The 19,487-nt window shown below is 42.5% G+C and overlaps 2 protein-coding genes across 3 annotated transcripts in view; one reads left to right on the plus strand and one right to left on the minus strand.

Moving 5' to 3' along the window:
• LOC103066946 (transforming growth factor beta receptor type 3) overlaps window positions 1-19,487 on the plus strand; it is a 29,789-nt gene that overhangs the window by 7,572 nt on the left and 2,730 nt on the right. Inside the window, exons 3-15 of the mRNA XM_007436835.3 lie at window positions 1,635-1,807; window positions 2,684-2,800; window positions 3,789-3,957; window positions 4,511-4,670; window positions 5,029-5,185; window positions 5,626-5,815; window positions 7,500-7,747; window positions 9,483-9,629; window positions 10,331-10,648; window positions 11,120-11,249; window positions 11,596-11,670; window positions 14,088-14,198; window positions 18,903-18,947. Coding sequence (XP_007436897.2) covers window positions 1,635-1,807; window positions 2,684-2,800; window positions 3,789-3,957; window positions 4,511-4,670; window positions 5,029-5,185; window positions 5,626-5,815; window positions 7,500-7,747; window positions 9,483-9,629; window positions 10,331-10,648; window positions 11,120-11,249; window positions 11,596-11,670; window positions 14,088-14,198; window positions 18,903-18,947 — 2,040 coding nt within the window. The remainder of the gene's footprint in view (window positions 1-1,634; window positions 1,808-2,683; window positions 2,801-3,788; window positions 3,958-4,510; window positions 4,671-5,028; window positions 5,186-5,625; window positions 5,816-7,499; window positions 7,748-9,482; window positions 9,630-10,330; window positions 10,649-11,119; window positions 11,250-11,595; window positions 11,671-14,087; window positions 14,199-18,902; window positions 18,948-19,487) is intronic.
• EVI5L (ecotropic viral integration site 5 like) overlaps window positions 7,555-19,487 on the minus strand; it is an 85,358-nt gene continuing 73,425 nt past the window's right edge. For both annotated transcript variants that reach the window (XR_015794716.1, XR_015794714.1), the window contains one exon: window positions 7,555-7,670. The gene's annotated coding sequence lies outside the window, so the exon portion shown is untranslated. The remainder of the gene's footprint in view (window positions 7,671-19,487) is intronic.

Raw genomic sequence — 19,487 nt, forward strand, 5'->3', positions numbered from 1 at the left:
AATTGGAGAAGAAAAGGGATCACTGTATTTTGTGCAGAGAGCTCCCTTCTTTTTCTTTTTGGAAGTTACCAGGACTGAAAAGTATACTGTAGATGTGGATGCTGTAGCTGAAAGTAGCCAATACCAGCTGGGCAATTCCCAGTCCCTAACTGGGTCATCATCAGAGTGGTACTGAAACTGTAGGGATCATGCACAGAGGAAGGCCTATGTGGGGAGTCTTCCATCAACGCCACATTAGCATCAGATCAGGGAGATACAAAGTTAGGTGGCCTTGGATATGGGCTGGGGATGAGACGAAGGCTCTCTCATGAGAACCCATCCTTAGACAATGGTCAGCAAGACATCTTTGAGTGGCAGTTACGGGGACTGGTGGAGCAGCCTGTAATTTCTGATCTGGACGGCAGCAAAAATAATATTCCTCACAGGTTCCAGAACTGTATAAATACACTGAAAACACACTGTATAAATGGTACAAACAATGCCGAACGTTTGGGCAGTGTTGGGTTTCAGGGTGCCTCTAAAGATGCCAACCACATCAGGAAATCTGTTGTCTAGACCACAGTCACTAAACCCTGAAGCCCAACACTGCCCAACAGACACTGGCCATGAAAACCTACACCAGTATGCTGAAAGTGTCCTAGGATTATATACTCAAGCCCAGGAACAGACACAGCTTCTTTAAGGAAGTAGAAAGGGGTGCAGCGCACACATCCCTACTTGTTCTGAGACATGTTTTCAGCTTTGGCTCTGAAGTGCTGCACATCCCTACATCATCCAGCCATCATTCCAGTGATATCAAACCTGCCTTCGTTACTGCTATGTTGCAGTAACAGATGAATGACATAAGTTCTTTCCATTTGGAAGGAAAGGGTCATAGAGCCAATCATTTGGGGTGTACCAAGTTAAATGGTTAAGTCTGCTTCCAAATTACTAGCAGCAGAAGAAAAAAAATAGAATATTTTATTTAAATTCTCTCTCTCTCCAAGAAAAAGTTTGGATTAAAAAAAAAACCCTACAAAACATAATTATACATAATCACTGAAGGCAAAATAAGGGAGGTGCTTGGGAGAAGTCCAGAGGCATGCAGAAGCAAGCCAAGAACACTGGAAGGTGCCAATTCCCCACCCCAAATATACCTGATGAGGACAGAGCATGCTCAGGGTCCACTGGAAAAGAGAAGCAGTGAAAAGGACATCAGCCTGCTTGAAGCCCTTCAGCATATACTATGTCTGGACTGGGTATATTTAGCTGAATGGTTGGAGCATAGCAGAGGGGCAGGGGGGATGATACAAGCAGATGTTTTTTATAGGCCCACTTGTATGATCTAGAAGCCAAACCCTTCAGAGAGCAGCAGCACTTGAACAATTCAGAGAGATCCCATGAACTGTGCAGCCAGTGACCCTTCCACCCAGCATTTGCTCTTGCTCTCCTTGCCCTCTGTCCTCATTCATTGCCAGATGTCTCATATTCTTTGCATGTGAGCACAGAATAGATCTCATGAAGAAGTAAACAGAGGTATAATTCTAAGTTCAAACTCCTGACTACTTTGGCATCGGTTCTGTATTTGGGAATGAGGAGATACAGAGCGAAGGCAGCTTTGGCTCCAGAGACACCATCTCTCTTTTGCTCTGCAGTTGCCTGGCACCATCTCACTTGTCTGCCTGCGTCTGCCTCCACCCCCGCTCCTATCCTGGGCTTCTGGGAGGTATTGCGAAGAGGCATAGGATGCACCAGCCGGGGCCTCTCCTCCACAGGTCAAGAAGTGCACGTCATCAGCCTGCGCAGGGGAGGGCCTGCCAATGCCCAGGTACAGGGCAGTTGGAGGGGTTGAGGGGGGAACGCTGGTCAATGTTCTGCATGGTCTGGCCACCCCTGACCCAGCACTCTGCTTGGAACTGCCATGCTGGCTCGGAGTGCCATTCCCACAAAATGTTCTGTCTTGGAATCAGAGAAGAACTCTCTAGGAACCGAATCCCAACCTACAGCTGAAGGTACAATAAATGTAACTGTCAGTCTGGAAAATTAATTCCACCTTTCTCATTAAGTAGTTGTAATTTATGCAGTGAAATGCTTGAAAGGTGACCCTAATAATTAAAATGACTTGGTAGCTTATACATTTGCTTATAATGATGTTAAGAAATAAAAAAGGAAGATCTCATCAATTTTGAATCAGCTTTGAAGTTTGTTTGTTTGTTTATTTAAATAATCCATATCCCCCCCCCCCATTTCACAGCTGTGACTCTGGGCAGCGTACCAAGATACCAAACCATCATAACAATGTAAACTCATGATGCCCCGGTTAAACGGTAACTACCAAAACAAAAGCATATTGCCAGCACAGCTCACCTAATTGCCTGGCTCAAATGCCTGGAGGAAAAGCCAGGTCTTTAGAACCTTACAAAAAACTATCAGAGTCAAGTCATTCAGATTTCTGGGCAGATACTGTTCCACAAGGCAAGCAATTAAGATTAAAGTAATCTTAATCACATTTATCTTACTTCAGATATCCTCAAGAATTCTAGACCATCTGTGTAGATCTTGTTCCATTTCTGCCAAAATTGGAGATAAATTTAAATTTTTCAAATGAAGGTTTTCCAAGAACCATTATATAAAGGTACACAGAACATAATCTAAACTTGAAGGTCCGTGGAGAAGAGATTTTATCTGTTTGACCCTGTTTCAGGTAACTCTTGTGTTGGCTCCAGATCTTCTGAGCTGGGCCCCCATCTTTGTATTGCACTCCCAGGAACCAGTGCAATGGATGCTGTCATCTTCCCCTGGAAAAAATTGGACCTTCCAGGTGAGAATAGAATTTGGATAGAAAATTCTACAGGACCAACGTGGAGAACATTAAATTTGGAACCTCTGAAGTGGTGGTTTAAGTCTTTGCCCTGGGCAAACAAAGATGACAAGCAAAGTGTTAGCAGAAAGAAGAGATTGATAGCTATCAATTTTTTTTATACTGTAATGCTTTAAATGCATATAAAGTACACGATCATCTATATTTGTTTCAGCTTAGCATCATCTTGTATAATAACTTACTATTATTCCCACTGTACAAATGGGAGAATTGAGTCAGTGAGGTTTGACTAGGGTTATCAGATGACTGGCAAAAGGAGGACATGACCTCCTTTTTGACCTTGTGTCCTCCATCTGGCAGGTATAGTCTTAAAATCAAACGTTGTCCAGCATTTTGAGTATCTGCAAGCTACCTCTTCCTGAGCAACTTTTCTCTTCTTGGAGACCCTTTATAGTATGCAGTGCATCCCTAATAAGCACTAACTGCAAGCTAATAAGCTCTACTCTGTAACCTTGATTAGTGCCTTCCTGCCGCTGCCTGAAATTGACAAGACTTTAATCAGTTACATGCTGAAGGCTTTTGCCTCCTAACCAGCTCTAGCACATTCCTGCAATTGAAAAATCAAAGTCTTTCAAATGTTGGAAAAAGTAATTTCATATACATGTAGGCCTGACTACATTCTTTTTGTAGTTTTTCACTGTGACTTTTGTTGCAGATGCCAAGAAAGTTAAACAATTAATGTGTCCTCCTTTTGCCTCCATTTGTCCTCCTTTCCAGTTATTTGCGTCTTCCTTTGCCTCTTCAGATATCTAGTAACTCTAGGTTTGAGCGAACCTGTGAGTGTATGGCTGCGGTATAGCTCGTGTCACAATCTCCCAGATTAAAGTGAAATGTATCCTTTACTGAGATTTGTGTTTACTGTTTCACCCTGGGAATCAAAGAGAGTTAAGGCCAAGATTTCTTACCCTTGTCTTTCCCTTGTCTCCAGGTCTCTCTGGGCTCCAGGGTCTTAGCCCCTGAGTCAGTGGCATCTGCAGAGACTGACTTCCCAGATACTGCCAGGGGCCTGCTTAAGTGGGCACGTAGAAAGCATGGAGGGGTCACTTCATTGGCTGAGTATCATGGAGTCAATACAATCTACACACGCCTGGGGGCTGGTATGGGCCACGAAGAAATAGAGCTGGCATCAGAATTACATGCTATTTCTGTGGGAGGATGGGATGTACTCTGTAGGGTCTTAATGCAGGTGGTAGAAGTTGTGGAGTTAGTAGCATAATACTGTAAGGGGAAGAGCTTGAAATGGGTGTCTGCATGTTGTGTGTGTGTCTGGGGAGAGAGGTGGAAAGTAAACCTGTGAGTTTAGGCCTAGAGGAAATGGCTTCAGAAGGGAGGAAAGCTAGGCCTCTAATCTGAATCAGACCCAAGTATAATCTGATGAAACCAATTCTGCTAAAAATATGCAGGTTACAGTTTGGACCATACTTAGGTGGATTGTATCAGGCGTAGAAGTTGAATGTCAGTGAAAAAAACGTGGATCATATGGACTCATCAATATCTGCTGAAAGCCCATTGCCAGCCAAAAGAGTGAAATTGCACTAAAAGGGCTTTGAGGTTAAATCAGTGGGATCAGTCAAAGCTTTGACTTAGGAAGACCCTACCTCAGCGATTATATACATTCTTAATTCTCTTCTTCCCTTCCTCCCTCAATAGATGGGACTGCCCGGCCAACCTGCAAATTGCGTAGGAATTTCCTAACACCCAAGCACTTTGCCTCTGAACGCCAACTGCAGCCATTGAGAATTTGCCAGAATTCTGACCCTCCTCAAGACCTTGAAGTGCACATCATACTTTCCAAAGGTGTTGCCCCCAGGTATGTGCTCACACCTTGCGCAGAGGGTCTAACTTTAATGTCTGGCTGGAAATAACATAGCAAAGCCATTTATATTTAGAAGAGGCTGGACTATTATGGAAAGCTGACATTGTTCTTTGGAGCTGGATGGAGAATGGAATGGGAAGCAAAAAACATGCATCAAAATGGCTTATCTTGAAGTGCCTAAGGATGAAATAAAGGCACAGATATTGGGCTTGCAGATATGGATGTCGTGGAAACTTGGGGGGGGGGGTGTGCATGCGTGATTCAAGGAATCCTAGCAGTTTATGGAAGCACAGCCTTTTCTGATTCCATGATTTTTAGCTTGATAGTCTGATACTGGAGGGGGGGATGGCAGTCTGCTCTCTTCTAGGCCCAGGCTGGCCCATCTGACTGTGGAGCTTCATGCAGTTGGAAGATCTCCACACCAAGGGCTCCTCTTGATTCTGAAGAGTGAAGGAGTTGCCCAATGGATGGTTCGTGTTCACCGTCTCACTGGCCAGCTGCATGTACTGGTACGGGCAGGATCTGCTCCAGCAGTAGACTTGTACGCATCGGGCTTCCTAGTGCTCTCTCTTAGACAAGAGTGCTATTGGTAGATGTCTGGCAAGGTTTGTCTTCTCACATGCAAATGTAACTACAAATATTTCCAGAAACAGGCAGTCTTACCCACTTTCTTCTGTAACCTGTCTGTACCATTGTTCTCCCTGGCATCAAACACTACTTCCTTGGCTGGATATAACTCCAGGCTTGGTAAAGTAAATCATGCTTCCTGGCTCTGCCCCTCTTCTCAGCAGGGGTTATTCCTGATTGTTGAAAGGGTGGAGTTGCTGTTCTACCCAGGAGCCTGTCGAAGCACTACAGTACCATGATTCCCTGGCCTGGCCCTTTGAGTTGGCTGTTGCTATTGTCTTCAGTCTGCTGAACGTGACCATCTGGACTGTTTTCATTCCAGGCTTCACACAAAGTCATAGTCAGCAGGCCAGAAATGAAGCTGCCTCTCACTGTGACCCAGCAGACATCTCCTGAGCTGGCTTATGCCAGTGACCCTTTACAATATGCAGCAGAGCAGAAGCTACCGGCATTCACCTCTTACACCGAGGCTGAGCGGGTGAACAGGTTTCTTCTGATTGTTGGACTAAATGGTAGGTAGCTCTTGAATGGACTAAGGTGGAAAAAGTATTCATCAAAGAATTTGGAAACATACCAGCAGTGGTCATGAGAGACAGGGGCACTATTGTTATACTTCTATCCTAAAAATTCATCTTGCAACACTCTCTGCATTCTGTCCTTGATTATTTCTGCAAAATAGGTTGGTACTACCCTATCTTACTGCACTGAGATGAAGAGAAGGAGGGAGATTTTCCATGTTGTAACCAGGAATCAAGACTGACTTGAAGGCATCCCCCCATATGTTACAATTTCTTGGATTTTTGAAGCATCATATATTCTCATCATAAATATTTTAAATTATTGAATATGATTAATAGTCTATTCAGATTTTGGGATATAACTGAACCTCTTCTGACAGGCCACACTATATGGTGAATATATTCAGTATGGAGCAGGGATTAAACTAAGACTAAGGAGACTGAGGTTGAAGCCCACTATCAGCTGTATGATATGATGAAAATAATGATGATGATGATTAGATTTTTTTTCCTGCCTTTTTTATATATATAGCTCAAGGCAGTGAACTTACTTCTTTAAAAGATATTTAAAAACTATGTATCCCAGAATGTCAAGGATCTCAAAAATCGTGATCACATATGGCTCAGATTTCATTTGATTTTAATCTATTAAATTATTAATCATAGAACACCTAGCTTTGCTATTTTTAGATTTATTGTCCCAGTGCCCAAAGGACAACCAATATATTACAAATCTGTGAAATATTTAAGAACCTATGGGAGGGGCTTAACATCTAATCAAATGAAGAATTAGTGAGAAATTACTTTTTAAAATTTTGCAGCTGAATATTCATGCTTTATAAAGGAGTTTCTTTGGAAAACGTAGGAGAGAAAAAACAAGGAAAAACTATTGTTACACTCAAGTTTGCATATAAATAAATAAATCTAGCTAACTTAGCTAGTTGCTTGTTATTTGCTTTTCATATCATGTGCAGAAATCTTTGTAGGAAGATGCATTGGAAAAGTATATTAATTTAACTGGCTGGATGGGCCCATGGCAGGCTTCCCATATTTTAGTGAATCTGAAGCCAATAAAAAAAATCCCTTTGGTGGAAAAAGATTGCTGTTTGGAACAATTGTGATTAAAATTCAGTTTCTGATACTGATAGCCTAGCAAACCAATCAATACTATAGTTAATTTAGGAGATTAGCAAAGAAAGAGAGGGGGTTTGTTACAGTATTGTTGTAGAACGCCAAAGAAATGGTATTGGATCCATGACCCTCTAGAGGTCGCTGCTAGCATGCCAGAGCAGAGTTTGCAGAAACACAACTGCAGTGAGGTATAACATGACACAATATGTTGACTTAGTTGTCTTGGCACTGCTGTAGAGGCAGCTCACCCCTGCACAGTAGGTGCCTGTGTGTATGCCTCTACATTTTTTGCTGAATGTATAAAATATTTCATGACACTCACAACCTTCAGGACAGCCCGAGTTTAATGTATAGAGATCATTCCACCTCTTTATTCCACCTAGCGTGCTTGAATCTATAGAGGAGAGGACCGTATTATATTGAAATGCAAACTCCTCTGATTTCGGCAGCACATGAAAGAGTTCATCTACTAACAAGGAACAGTCGGTGGTGCGGATTGCTGTATTGAATCTCCCACTTGCTTTGTTTTGTTCTGTTTTGTTTGCAGAGGCCATACCTGCTGCTCCAGAGAACCCTGAACTCTTTGGGCCCACGTTCTTGTCCCCCTCCACACTCGCAGTGGAGAGACAGCACTTTCTGGAGGCTGCCACAGTAGGCTGGGAAAGGAAGCAGAAGTTCTTGGGAGAGGACAGTTCTGTTCTCTATCCTGTGCCTGCACCTGAAACAGAGAAAGTTGAATCTGCTTTATGCTACAGAGTCCAAAAGCCCATTCATGAAAAGAAGGATATACAGAAAGTAAGTAAACTAGCTGAGATGGTGCCAGGCTGGGAGAGAGAATAGGTCTCCTAGAATACAATTTCATGTGGAAGGGTGGATGGGCAGACCTTTGCCTGCCAGCAGGAACACCATTCCAAGAGATAGATAGATAGATAGATAGATAGATAGATAGATAGATAGATAGATAGATAGATAGATAGATAGATAGATGGATGGATGGATGGATGGATGGATGGATGGATGGATGGATGGATGGATGGATTTATTTATTTATTTATTTATTAAATTTGTGTACCGCCCATCTCCCCCAATGGGTGACCCTGGGCGGCTCACAATTAAAATCAGAAACCCCATCAACAATTAAAAATCCCCCCATAAATATTGCATGAACACCTGAAGCTGCTTTAAACGGTGATGCAACTGGTCAGCCAAACATTTGTTGGCAGGAAAGACTGACAGAATGAATACCCTGCTACCTTACAGATAAAGTGTCAGGCCTTTGCTGAAACAAGTCCCTCAAACAACCATGCACACAGGCATTCATACAGAATACATTAGTTTTTAGAGGTAATCTGTAGACTCGGTATACACTTCAGTGCATTTCTGTTCTGGTTGCTAGAGAACACTCTGCATGAAACCTTTTAAGCCTTAGCTTGCGTGCTCAGTGATTCTCTGCTCCAACAGAACTCCCTGCCCTGCTTGACAATAGCAGTCGAGGATATGAGGGCCAGGGCTTCTCCCAGGTTTGTCACCTGAGAGTCTTTTAAATGGACGAATTGAACCAAAGGCCTTCTCCACCCCGGCATTCAACCATTAAGATGCTGAGTTCCACTGGTGAGTTCTCTTTTCATTAGAGCAATGTACAACTCATCAGGTACAATCAGTCCTGGGGCTCTTCCATATCACAGTTTAGTTTAGTTTAGTTTGCTTCCTTCCTCTGCTGAACCCAGCTGGAAATGAACCTGACTAGAGAAATTGCTGTACAGATTTCAATTTGTTCTTTAGCTTTGGGAACAATGTTGGCCAACTGTACTGTCTGGATGGCAGTTACCAGAGCCCCTGATTGGTGGCTACCCCCAATCCTTTATCCCTCTGTGCCAGGGAAACAAGTGCCAATCACTTTCCTGGTCATAGGCAGCCCTTGAGGACACATGGCTTTCATTGATAGACCTTTTGTATGAGCCCTCTCCATTGATTCCCCCACTTGGCACCTTCCTGTCACATGCATCTAATGGTGGATGCTTTGCTGTTTTTCCTGTTACTTGGGGTAGAATAAGAAATTGGTAGAACTCTTATCAAATTCAGCTGTAGAAGGAAGGAAGGAAGGAAGGAAGGAAGGAAGGAAGGAAGGAAGGAAGGAAGGAAGGAAGGAAGGAAGGAAGGAAGGAAGGAAGGAAGGAAGGAAGGACCACAATGCCCCTGGTCTACTGCTGAACCTGCTTTGAAAAAAGGTCCAGCATTTCATTGGTTTCCCCCTCTGGATTCACCAGTTTTCTCTGATGAGCTATGACTTGTCCTAACTGTTGGCATGCCAGTAGCACAAGCAGATAGGAAATGGTAAACTGGTGCTTCAGCATACTGCTTATCTGAGATTTAGAAGAAACGCCTCATAAAGCACAGTGAGGCTCAGGCTTTATGTGGGCATAAACTGTGCAGTTGGTCTGTGATTTGGATGCTCACAATTAAACACTTGTGCCAAATATAAGCCTCCTTCTTTCCTAAAGCTTCCCATGTCTCTTCTCCTTCAACCCAGACATTTACCTCAGAAGCCATAAAGTTACAGGACCTTCCCTTTCACCATGGTGATGTCCTGCTCAGCCTAGAAGTGTACAGCTCTGAGGCTTTTGTCAAGCAACCAGGCCCCTGTACAGTCTCTGCCAACAGCCGGGTGTTTGTGGAGGTAATACTGATATTCATTTTGAAAAAGCTGACTTCTGATGCAAAGACTAAGATTCAGATTTCTTGTCCCTACACAAGTGCAATTGCACTTTCCTGAGTTATCCTATTTCAGAGGTTGTGGTCAGGACTCCTGGCATCTCTCACCTTAACCAGGCAATAATCTGCCTGCTTCTTTCTAAACTTGATACTTTATGGATGATGGATGTTGAAGTCCTACATACCTGGACGGTATCAGCTTTGGAGCTTTTTGCTCTACCTGGATTGGCTTAGAAGCTACTTCTAGGTTCCTTCAGAGATTGGTCACTTGGGTGAATATACCTTTTATTTTTGATAACAGTTATGGAAGAAAAAGTGGGTTGAATCCAGTTTTCAGGTTGGACTTCCTCTATTGGGAAGCCTTCAGTAAATGGGCCTTTATTTTGCCAAGGATGGTTGTGTTATGATTCCCCAGTTGCCCAGTTCATGGAAATACTATAAACTGTAGTTGGCTAGAGACCATTCTTGGGAGAGTTTAGGAAAACAATTAAAGCTTTGCTCATGATAACCATCGAGCAAAATCCATAGGATATGTTGTATATATTTGGGCTCCAGCCCCCTCCTCCCCCAGGTAGATTCTGTGATGCTTTTTCTGTTCCTTCTTCCATCCTTTCAAGATCAGGCATTTGGCTTTGCTAACTCTACAGTGTTTCTTTTTTCCTCCAGGCATCTTTGGCCACATATAACTTCTGTCTTGGCTTCACCATCCAGCAATGCTTCATCTCTCCCTCTTCGGACTCTTCAGTGGTATCTCCATACCTGCTCATCCAGCATGGCTGTGCAGCTGATGCCCACGTTACTTTGCTGGAACCTGAACAGGCAGCTCAGGGCCAGGCATTGCCCCCAGGATACCAGCAACGTCAACGACTAAGTTTTGTGCTCCAGCCTCGCTCCAATGACTCCATTCATTTCTTGCATTGCCGCCTGACACTCTGCAGCAGGGAACCTCATGACCCCAACAAACCTAGAGGTCCAATCCCTCAGGTCTCTGGCTCCTTGGAGTAGGAAAGCGAGCTTTTGGCAGCTGCCCAGTAGCACTGTGCTAATACTCATTTTGTGTCTCTGAAGCTGTCCTGACATAAGAAGATGTCTTACATTTGGTCAGACAATCCACCAAGCTTAGTGTTGACCATTTGGATGGGCAGGGTATCAGGCACCCATGTTTCTTCCACCTTTCTTGGAGCTTTTGTATGCAAATCAGGTGCCCTGCAACTGAGCCATGGCATACACTTTGTGGAAAGCATGGAAAGGTAGAGCTTAAGAACAGCTGTGAACCTGGGGATAAGGCAAAAGGGAAGCTTCTTAATCTATCTGAAATGAGTTTCTGCACAGAATTACTTAACTTAACCTGCTTGGGAAGTTAGATACATGGTTTTATTGAGAAAGATAGTTGTATTTGGTTCAGGCTGTTTGCCCTTGCAAAGAGGTACTCTTTGAGACAGATTTTTGTTTCAGTGCCAGTTTGAGAACAAAGCCTGCAGGAGAGAAGAGCTGTCCAGTGGGCACTTCCAGCGTACCATCACAAAGCCCATCATAGTGACCATGGGAACTCCATTCAGAGCTACTTCTCCTGGTCTGAGGCCAGGTAGGCACTTGGACATGGGTTCTGGAGAATAGCTCCCAGTTCAGCATCCCTAGCTCCAAAGAGATTTCAGTGCCTGCATTTGGAGAAGACAGTCCTCACAGCCCCTCTCCAGCAGCCAGGATCTGAATGAAAATTCAGGGATAGATGAAGCTCTTTTGTCCATCTCCTCCCACCTAGTTACAGGCAATATCTTTTACCTATTCCCTATTAGTTGTCTATCTTATCATATAGCAGTGATTGGGTGGGCAGAAGGAACTCAAAAACATGCACTTGTTTTATGGAAGCCACTTCCTGAAAATGTTTTTGTTAAACTTTCCCTCCTTGATTCTTATATTCTTTGCCATAGATAATTTCCTGGCTAATCAGCAAGGAAAAGCAATGAAGGATGCAATGAACTTGCGGAAGACACAGCAAGTTCTGAGTGAGTAAATACTGATGTCTTACTTCAGTAAGCATGTTTGCTGGGGTATGGAGAATAGAGTCAGTTCTGAATCTGAATTCCATTTCCTGTTCTAGAAGAGGTCTTAGGGCTCTTCCCTGCAGCTCAGTTAAAGTGCTCAATTCCTATCTGTGAGCCAGCAGATAAGCACTGCTGTCCCCAATGCATTTAATCTTGGCTTGCAGTCAGAGGATAGTGTCATTCCCCACACAAAGAAGGCCACCTCACTTTCACATTGCCACCAGCACTACTACAACTGGCAATGGTTTTGACAGATGGCTGTACCTGAAGGTTTAACTATATGCCAGAGCTTGCTTCTCTTTCATATGCTGCCTCTCCCAGAGTGGGGATCAGCTGCCAAAGCTGGGAGAGGGGGCTGTTTACCTGCTGGATCTCCTAGCCGATCCTCAGGCCTGGATCAAGCCAAATTGCAGACTTATAGAAGGGTAGTTATGCAAGCTGCTTCTCTCTACCACATCTCCCTGACTTGTAGCTGTTGTTTGTTCTGCTTTTGAACATGAGTTTAGTGCTGTACCTTGCATGGCCAGGGGCTGTGCTATAAAGCAGCAAAAAAAGAGAACAATCTCTCTCACAGATTTCATCTTGCAGCTTCACCACCACTGCTGAACAAATACAATTCAGGCTGATTCAAGTCTCTGAGCTGAGGATTAAGAATAAAGAAAAAATGCCAGACTGATCCTACCCCTCTGTGGCTCACCTGATAGATCTATCAATAAAATGGTCAACAAAACAGATGAGATTGTATCCATGATTGCCATGGCTTGTTTGCTGCTCACAGGGGAAAACACTAACATCAGAACAGCTAAGGATGACTTTAAGCAGATTCAGATATGGGCTGGGCACAAGGTGATGGCAAATGTCTTGTGGACATAGCAGGAGAAAGTAAGGGTCGAGTGGGAGGTGACATATCTATGCCATGGATAGGCTCAAACATGGCCAGATCAATGACTTCTACAGTGTTTTTGTAGTTCTTCAAGCTGTGTTTGGCTACACCTCCATAGTAATGCAAAAAGCAAATTTGGCTTCCAGTTGTTTAACTATATGATTCCAGTTAGTTCTCATTAGGGATGTGTAAAACTCACTTATTCAGGAACAGAAGGTACTGAATCTCCCCCAGATCACTCTGGGTACTGCCTGTGACAGAATGTCCAAGATTATCAAATTTGTTCTTGTCATGTTGACCAGAGTTGCATGAACCGCATACAGAAGCTGAGAAGTGGAGTCTAAGAGACATAATGCTATTAGAAGTTGTTTTAGCTGCTGTGTGGGGGAGAAGTGGAAGCCAAGGCTTGACAAGAACATGGAAGTACTATTCATCACAGGAGAAGCAATTATGATACACCTGGGTGACAGAAGACAGAAGGGTTCAAAGGACAATTCAAAGACTTCCAGAAAGAGGCCTGCAGCTGTTCAATAATTTGATGGCTATGATTCCAAGGGGAGAGAGGGAGGGTGAGTTATGATCTCAAGATCCCAGAGAGAAGGAAAAAAGAGAGTAGAGAATAATAGAAGAGAAAGCAGCTGGCAAGTCTTTGTCTCTATAATGTTACCTATGCTGAAAAGCTGAGAAAGAGTTGCCGGGGGCAGGAAGGAGAAAGAGAATAGCCTAAAGCCTGTTGAGCTAGCTGAAAGTTAAAAGAACTTTCCACCCAAGGTGGGAGGAAATAACTGTAAATAAAATAAGCTCTATTAATAAGGGAGAAAATGAAAGGAAGAACTTAGAGATAAGCAGTGAAGGAAATACAATATTTAAGATAAGCAGAATTCCAAACGTAACAGGAGCAACTTAGTAAAATAGAGTTTTGTAATACAAATTAACTATAAACAACAACTCTGGTAATACCGAACAACTTAAGACACACATTTAGTTTGTAAATCATCTGGTAATAAAAGTAGTTGTTCCACTGGTTGAATTGTATGCATAGCCTGGTCTGTTGCTATCCCAAAACCCCTTTTGGAATGGTGTGCAGAGGAAGAATTGGACATTCCAAAGTTCTCCAGAATATACCTGAATTGGGGAATTTTGTATATCTAATTATCATACTGAAAAATATTAGCTGGCTCACTTCTTTAATTCAAAGTATATGCCTTGAGTAATAGGCTCTGGGATTCAGACAGAAAATAACATAGATCCCACAAGCCTGAAATCTGCTCAACGTCGATCTAATGAGTTTGAAATGAGAAGACTCTTTTGCAAAGGTCAGAACGATCTTCCTTCCTGTTTCTGTGAATGAACTAAAAATGAATGAAACCTTGATTTTAGTTTTTTTTCCCTTGCAGTCCCTAATTTTAAGGACTTGTTTCATATTTTGCAATGGGTTCTTTTGGGCAAACAGAACATAACTTCTTAATTCCATGTATTTTTTCCTTTTCCGCAGCTGCTGCTCCACCAGTTCTGGAGCTCCCAGCTGTTGTTGGCATAGCCTTTTCAGCATTCATCATTGGCATCTCCCTCACTGGCGGCCTCTGGTTTATTCATTCTCAGACAGGTATGCAGAAGGGCCGTGTTTTCAGTGCTATTGCTAACATTATTCCACATTACTTGTGGCTGTTGTCAAAATCTGCAGCAAAACGTATCTCATCACAGTGGACCAGTTGAATGGCCTGTTAGTTCAACCTGGTGTTTCCCAGAGTGGTCAACCAGAGGATAATGAAGGCCCATTAAGGGTTAAGTTAAAATTAGCACTATTAAATGAGCACTATTGCATCCTTAAATCTCCGATTAGAATCTCCAGACAATAATTTTTTATGAGCCGAATAGTATTATAAATACAGGGTACTCATGGTTTCTCCACATAATTCATAATTTTATGCATCTCTATTATTTCTTTGATTACTATTATTACTTTTAAAAAGCCAAAGCATAAACATTCTCCCTATAGAAACAGCTCCAGCTCTTAAGAATTTGGGTTACTCTTTTTTGTGATGCATTTATTAGAACTTTATGCAGTAGTCCAAATGTAATTTAATTCTAGATTTGCCGAAAGGAATAGTGTCTCTGGTAGTTTTATTTTAGATTCCTTTCCCAATGAATCCCAAGATAGATTTAATCTTTTTTATGGCTGCCGTATATGGGTTAATGTTTCAAGCTCTTCTGAGTTGACATGACAGACTAGGAAAGGTGTCTTGGAACTGCAGTAATTTCACAACCCTGTCTATGAAGCTAGGATATCTATTGCCTTGTGGATCCTCAGTCCTTGATTACGGTGATCTGCAGTTGCTATTTTAATGCCCATTTCCCCAAGTTGGAAAGCTCTTCGCAAAGTTCTTCACACTCATGTCTGTTTTACCCTTCTTATATAATTCTGTGCTGTGTGCAGATCTGGCCACTCATTACTCAGCCTTTTGTCCTTGGATTGCCGTGGGATAGAATTCAATCAATCAGTCAATCAATCAATGTAATAACATGTTTTAAAGTGTCCAAATCATTTGTGAAAAGATTAAAGAACATTGGTCTCAATATCAATCAGCATAAATTCCTCAAGAATCTTTTGTGAGACATATTTTCAAATGGTTTTTGAAAGTCTATCCATTGGAACACAAAGATTTAAGATGTTAAATATATAATATTTAAAATATTGTTAAACTATGTGTCTAAAACTAAGTAGACATCCAGTAACAGTTTTACTGTAATGTAGAAAAAGGCACTTAATTATAACCAAAGACCAGCCAGGTTAAATGCTTATCAATACTAAGCAATAAATAAAATCAGTAAATCATTTATTAAAAGATGCACCTGCTTCATCTAGCTGTAGCTATTCACATACATATGCGTTTGCAACCTAAAACCACTCCAAGACATTCAGGATAGAAATTAATTTGTGACTGACTAGCAGTCAGTTGGCCAGTTCACAGAGGTAACTTAGATGTTATTTCATGTCCCACTACTATCACACAAAATTTTGCAACGTTTTTGTCTGAAAGCAGCAGAGTCTATAGGATTGCTTTGATCAGTTTGGATGATAGAACAGGAGAGCTGTGATGCAATTGGTGCAATAGTCATTGGACAGGCCCCTGCAGTTTTCTTGGCAACCTCTTTCAGAAGTGGTTTGCCCTTGCCTTCTTCCTAGAGCTGAGAGAGAGTGAGTGGCCCAAGGCCACCCAGCTGGCTTTGCCACAGGTGCCACAGAGTTCAGTGCTCTCTTTCTTGTTTAACAGCTATATGAAGCCATTGGGTGAGGTCATCCATTGGTTTGGGTGAAGTATCATCAGTATGTTGATGATATCCAGTTATATATCTCCACCCCTGGTTGAGTGATGCTGTGGAGATCCTGTCTTGGTGCCTGGTTGGGGGAACAACAGGCTTCAACTCAATCCTAGTAAGACCAAGTACCTTTGGGTTTTAGGACCTCCTAGTTCTGGGGATCTTTTGTTCTAGGTGGGGTTGCACTGCCCCAGACAGATGCTGTGCTCAATCTGGGGGTCCTGTTGGACTCGCGGCTCCTGCTCCAAGAGCAGGTGGCATTGCAGCCAGGAGGGCTTTTGCTTAGCTTCGAGTGGTGTGCCAGTTGCACCCAAAAGGCCCTGCTCATGCCTTTGTCACCTCCCGCTTGGATTACTGCAATGGGCTCTACATGGGGCTGCCCTTTGAAGAGTATTTGGAAGCTTCAGCTGGTGCAAAATGCAGCGGCACGGGCAGCTATGGGTGGCAGTTGCTTGGCACATGTGACACGTCTGCATTGTGAGCTGCATTGGCTACTGGTATGCTTTTGGGTGCAATTCCGGGTGCAATTCAGGCAGGAGGGGTATGCCGCGGGTCCCATCTCCAAAAGAGCTCCATCTGGCGGGACCCAGGCAGTGTGTCTTTTCTGCTGTGGCCCCCGCCCTCTGGAACATCATTCCCCTTCAGGTGAGGTTAGCCCCATCTCTGTTAGCCTTCCGGAAAGCCCTTAAAACCTGTTTTTTTCACCAGCCTTGGGGATCCCAGGGACAGCCTGCAAGGTGGCTGTATGAGATTCAGTGATGCTTGTTCTGCTTTCTAGGGGTTTATCTGTTTTTACATTGTTATGGAGCTTTAACTGTTGTGTTGTACAGTGCCCAGAGTCATGTGCTTGTGAGATGGGTGGCTAATTAAATAAAAATAAATTCAAGGTGCTGGTGGTTACCCTTTAAAGCCCTTCATTGCCTGGGGCTGGGCTACCTACAGAACCATCTCTCCGCAATGATGCCTACCTGTCCTGCGAGATCTGGCAGGAAAGGCATGCTCTGGGTCCCGTCCATAAGAGTGTGCCATCTGGCGGGGCTCAGGAAGAGCCTTTTCTGCTGTGGCACCCACCCTCTGGAACATCATTCCCCCAGAGATTAGACTTGTTCCAGCCTTGCTGACCTTTCGCAAGACATTGAAAACCTGGCTTTGCCATCAAGTCTGATAGCATAGGTGAGTCCATTTCTTGGTCTTGGTTAACTGAGTGTTCTCGGCCATGTTATTTTATGTTATTTCTATTTTTTTAAAATTTGGTTGGTTTATTATTTTTTTATTCTGTTTTTAACTGTTAGCCACCCAGAGTCATGTATATGAGATGGGCGGCCATATACATTTATTAAATGCTTATTTTTAATCATGCCTACTGCAAATCTATCTGGAGCAAGTTGTAATTTTGCAAGTTGCAAGTTCAGCTTGAAATTTTATGGGTCCCCCCTGAATTTCCTCTAAACATTCAGTACTGAGACTTCTTTAAGGACCAAATTCTGTAATTTTGTGAGAGGAACTACAATTTCCTACACTTACCGTTCCATAAATATCTTCAGATGGATAGCATCTGAACTGGGGATTTTTCAATTTGTCAATAATCTCTAGAACTTTATCTCCTGCCAGAGCTATTTGCTTCCATTTCCCAGACACCCTTCCTGAAAAAAATACAGCCTGAGTCACAAATTGCTGTTCAGAGTCTTCTGCACTGAAAAGAAATAAGGAGAACTATTCATCTTCCTTGCAGTTTCCCGACTCTGTTAGTATACTAACCTTTAACTGCTCTGTCAGCAGACGCTCCAATCTGGTATTTCAGCATCTTTCTTCTTTTAATGTATTCAAGTAATGCTTATTGTTAGTCTTGGTGTTATTAGCAATAAGCTTTTGAAAAATTATTTTCTGATTTTGTTATTTTCTTGCATGTTCCTCCTCCTCCTCCCTGCCCCCCAGGTAAATGTGTGTCCATTTTGGTCATCCTTATTTGGATAAACATTCATTTTCAAAAAGAAGCCTTTTTTCTAAAAGTTTCCTTAGCAATGCTTGATAACTATGCTGTATTGACCTGTGTTGGACTTTGTGGTACCTTTTCCTGAATAACAATATAGCAATATACAGCAATAGCCAGTTTGGTGTAGTGGTGAAGGGGTTGGCCTAGGAACCAGGAAACTGCGAGTTCTAGTCCTCCCTTAGGCGTGAAAGCCGGCTGGGTGACTTTGGGCCAGGCACTCTCTCTCTCAGCCCAACCCACTTCACAGGGTTGTTGTAGGGAAAACAGAAGGTGGGAGGATTATGTATGCTATTTTGAATTGTACAAAATAAATGTGGGATATAAATCTAATAAATAATTTTAGCTGAACTTCCATTATCATGGATTTGAAAAATCCCAAAGCTTCTGGAAAGATTTGATCCTCTTAAATTTCCCATCACTTTGTTCCTTCTTACATTGCCTGCACAATTATTGTACGTGGTGTTTTAACAAGGCCTGAAATTCAACACAGATGGTGGGAAAAAAACTGGAAAGAAACCAGCTTAAGTACAGTAGATCAGTGAATTAAGGTATTAAAACTGACAAATAATTGCAGTTTAATTAATGACAGGATCAGAGAATGGAAATGTGGCATTTACGTGAGGATCTAGAGTTAAAATTCCTCAGCCTTCTGGGTCTGGCACATTCAATATTTATTCTTATAAGAAATAGACTATAAGGTTATTTATAACAATTAGACAATATGTCATGAGGCTTTCTGTGCATAAGCTTAATTTTCAAATCCCAGTTCTCACCATGAAGAAAACGAAGACAAATGCTGAAGTGATACAAAGTGGAGGTCGGTGGGGGCGGTGGGGGGGAAGGGTTAAATGAAAGTCCACTTTCATGACCCTTTTCTTTCTTCAAATTTTCTAGCAGATACTGCGTATCCTTTTTTCATGCTTTTCCCCCCAGAAAAAAAAAAAGAGTACTAAAAATTAAAGGTTTTATATGCTATCACTGTCCTTGAATTCTTAGGTAAGACCACTGTCAGAAAGAAGATCCAACTTGCAACTGAGAAAGGTGAGGTAGTCTGAGAAGCCAGCCTTGGTAACTATTTCTTGATACTGTATTTCTAGTTTTGACAAATAATTGAGCTCCGCCTGTGAAGAAAGCCAACCTAGTCAATTTTATTGGTTTTATATTTCACTGTTTTCCCCAAATTATTATGGGAGTTGTAGTTCAGTAAGGAGGCACAGATCCCAACCTCCTCTCCCCTCATACAAAAGATGGTCTTGTTCATTCTTCCATGGGAATCCCCAGTTTGGCCTGAACACCCCATAATGCAGTTTTCTCTACCCTTGTGCTCTTCAAATATTTCAGTGAATTACTTTGTGCAAAAGTTCCTGTTCACGGCTTCTGAGCCAATGAGAAGTGCACCCAAATCAAGGCTGTTGTACATCTCAGCTACTTTTGTTTGATCTCAAGTACTTAACAGTAAGAAACTAGAACTGTGCATGGATGCTCATAAATTAACCCAAAGCCAATAGTAGAAGGCAAGTTTGCCCATTTCTGGAAGAGGTAATATCCCTATATTGAAAACAAGCAAGCAGCAGTGGTTGC

This window comes from Python bivittatus, unplaced genomic scaffold (assembly GCF_059951505.1).
Source record: "Python bivittatus isolate LINGU-HERP-01145 unplaced genomic scaffold, Pbiv_v1 ctg000080_np1212, whole genome shotgun sequence".
Lineage (NCBI taxonomy): Eukaryota > Metazoa > Chordata > Lepidosauria > Squamata > Pythonidae > Python > Python bivittatus.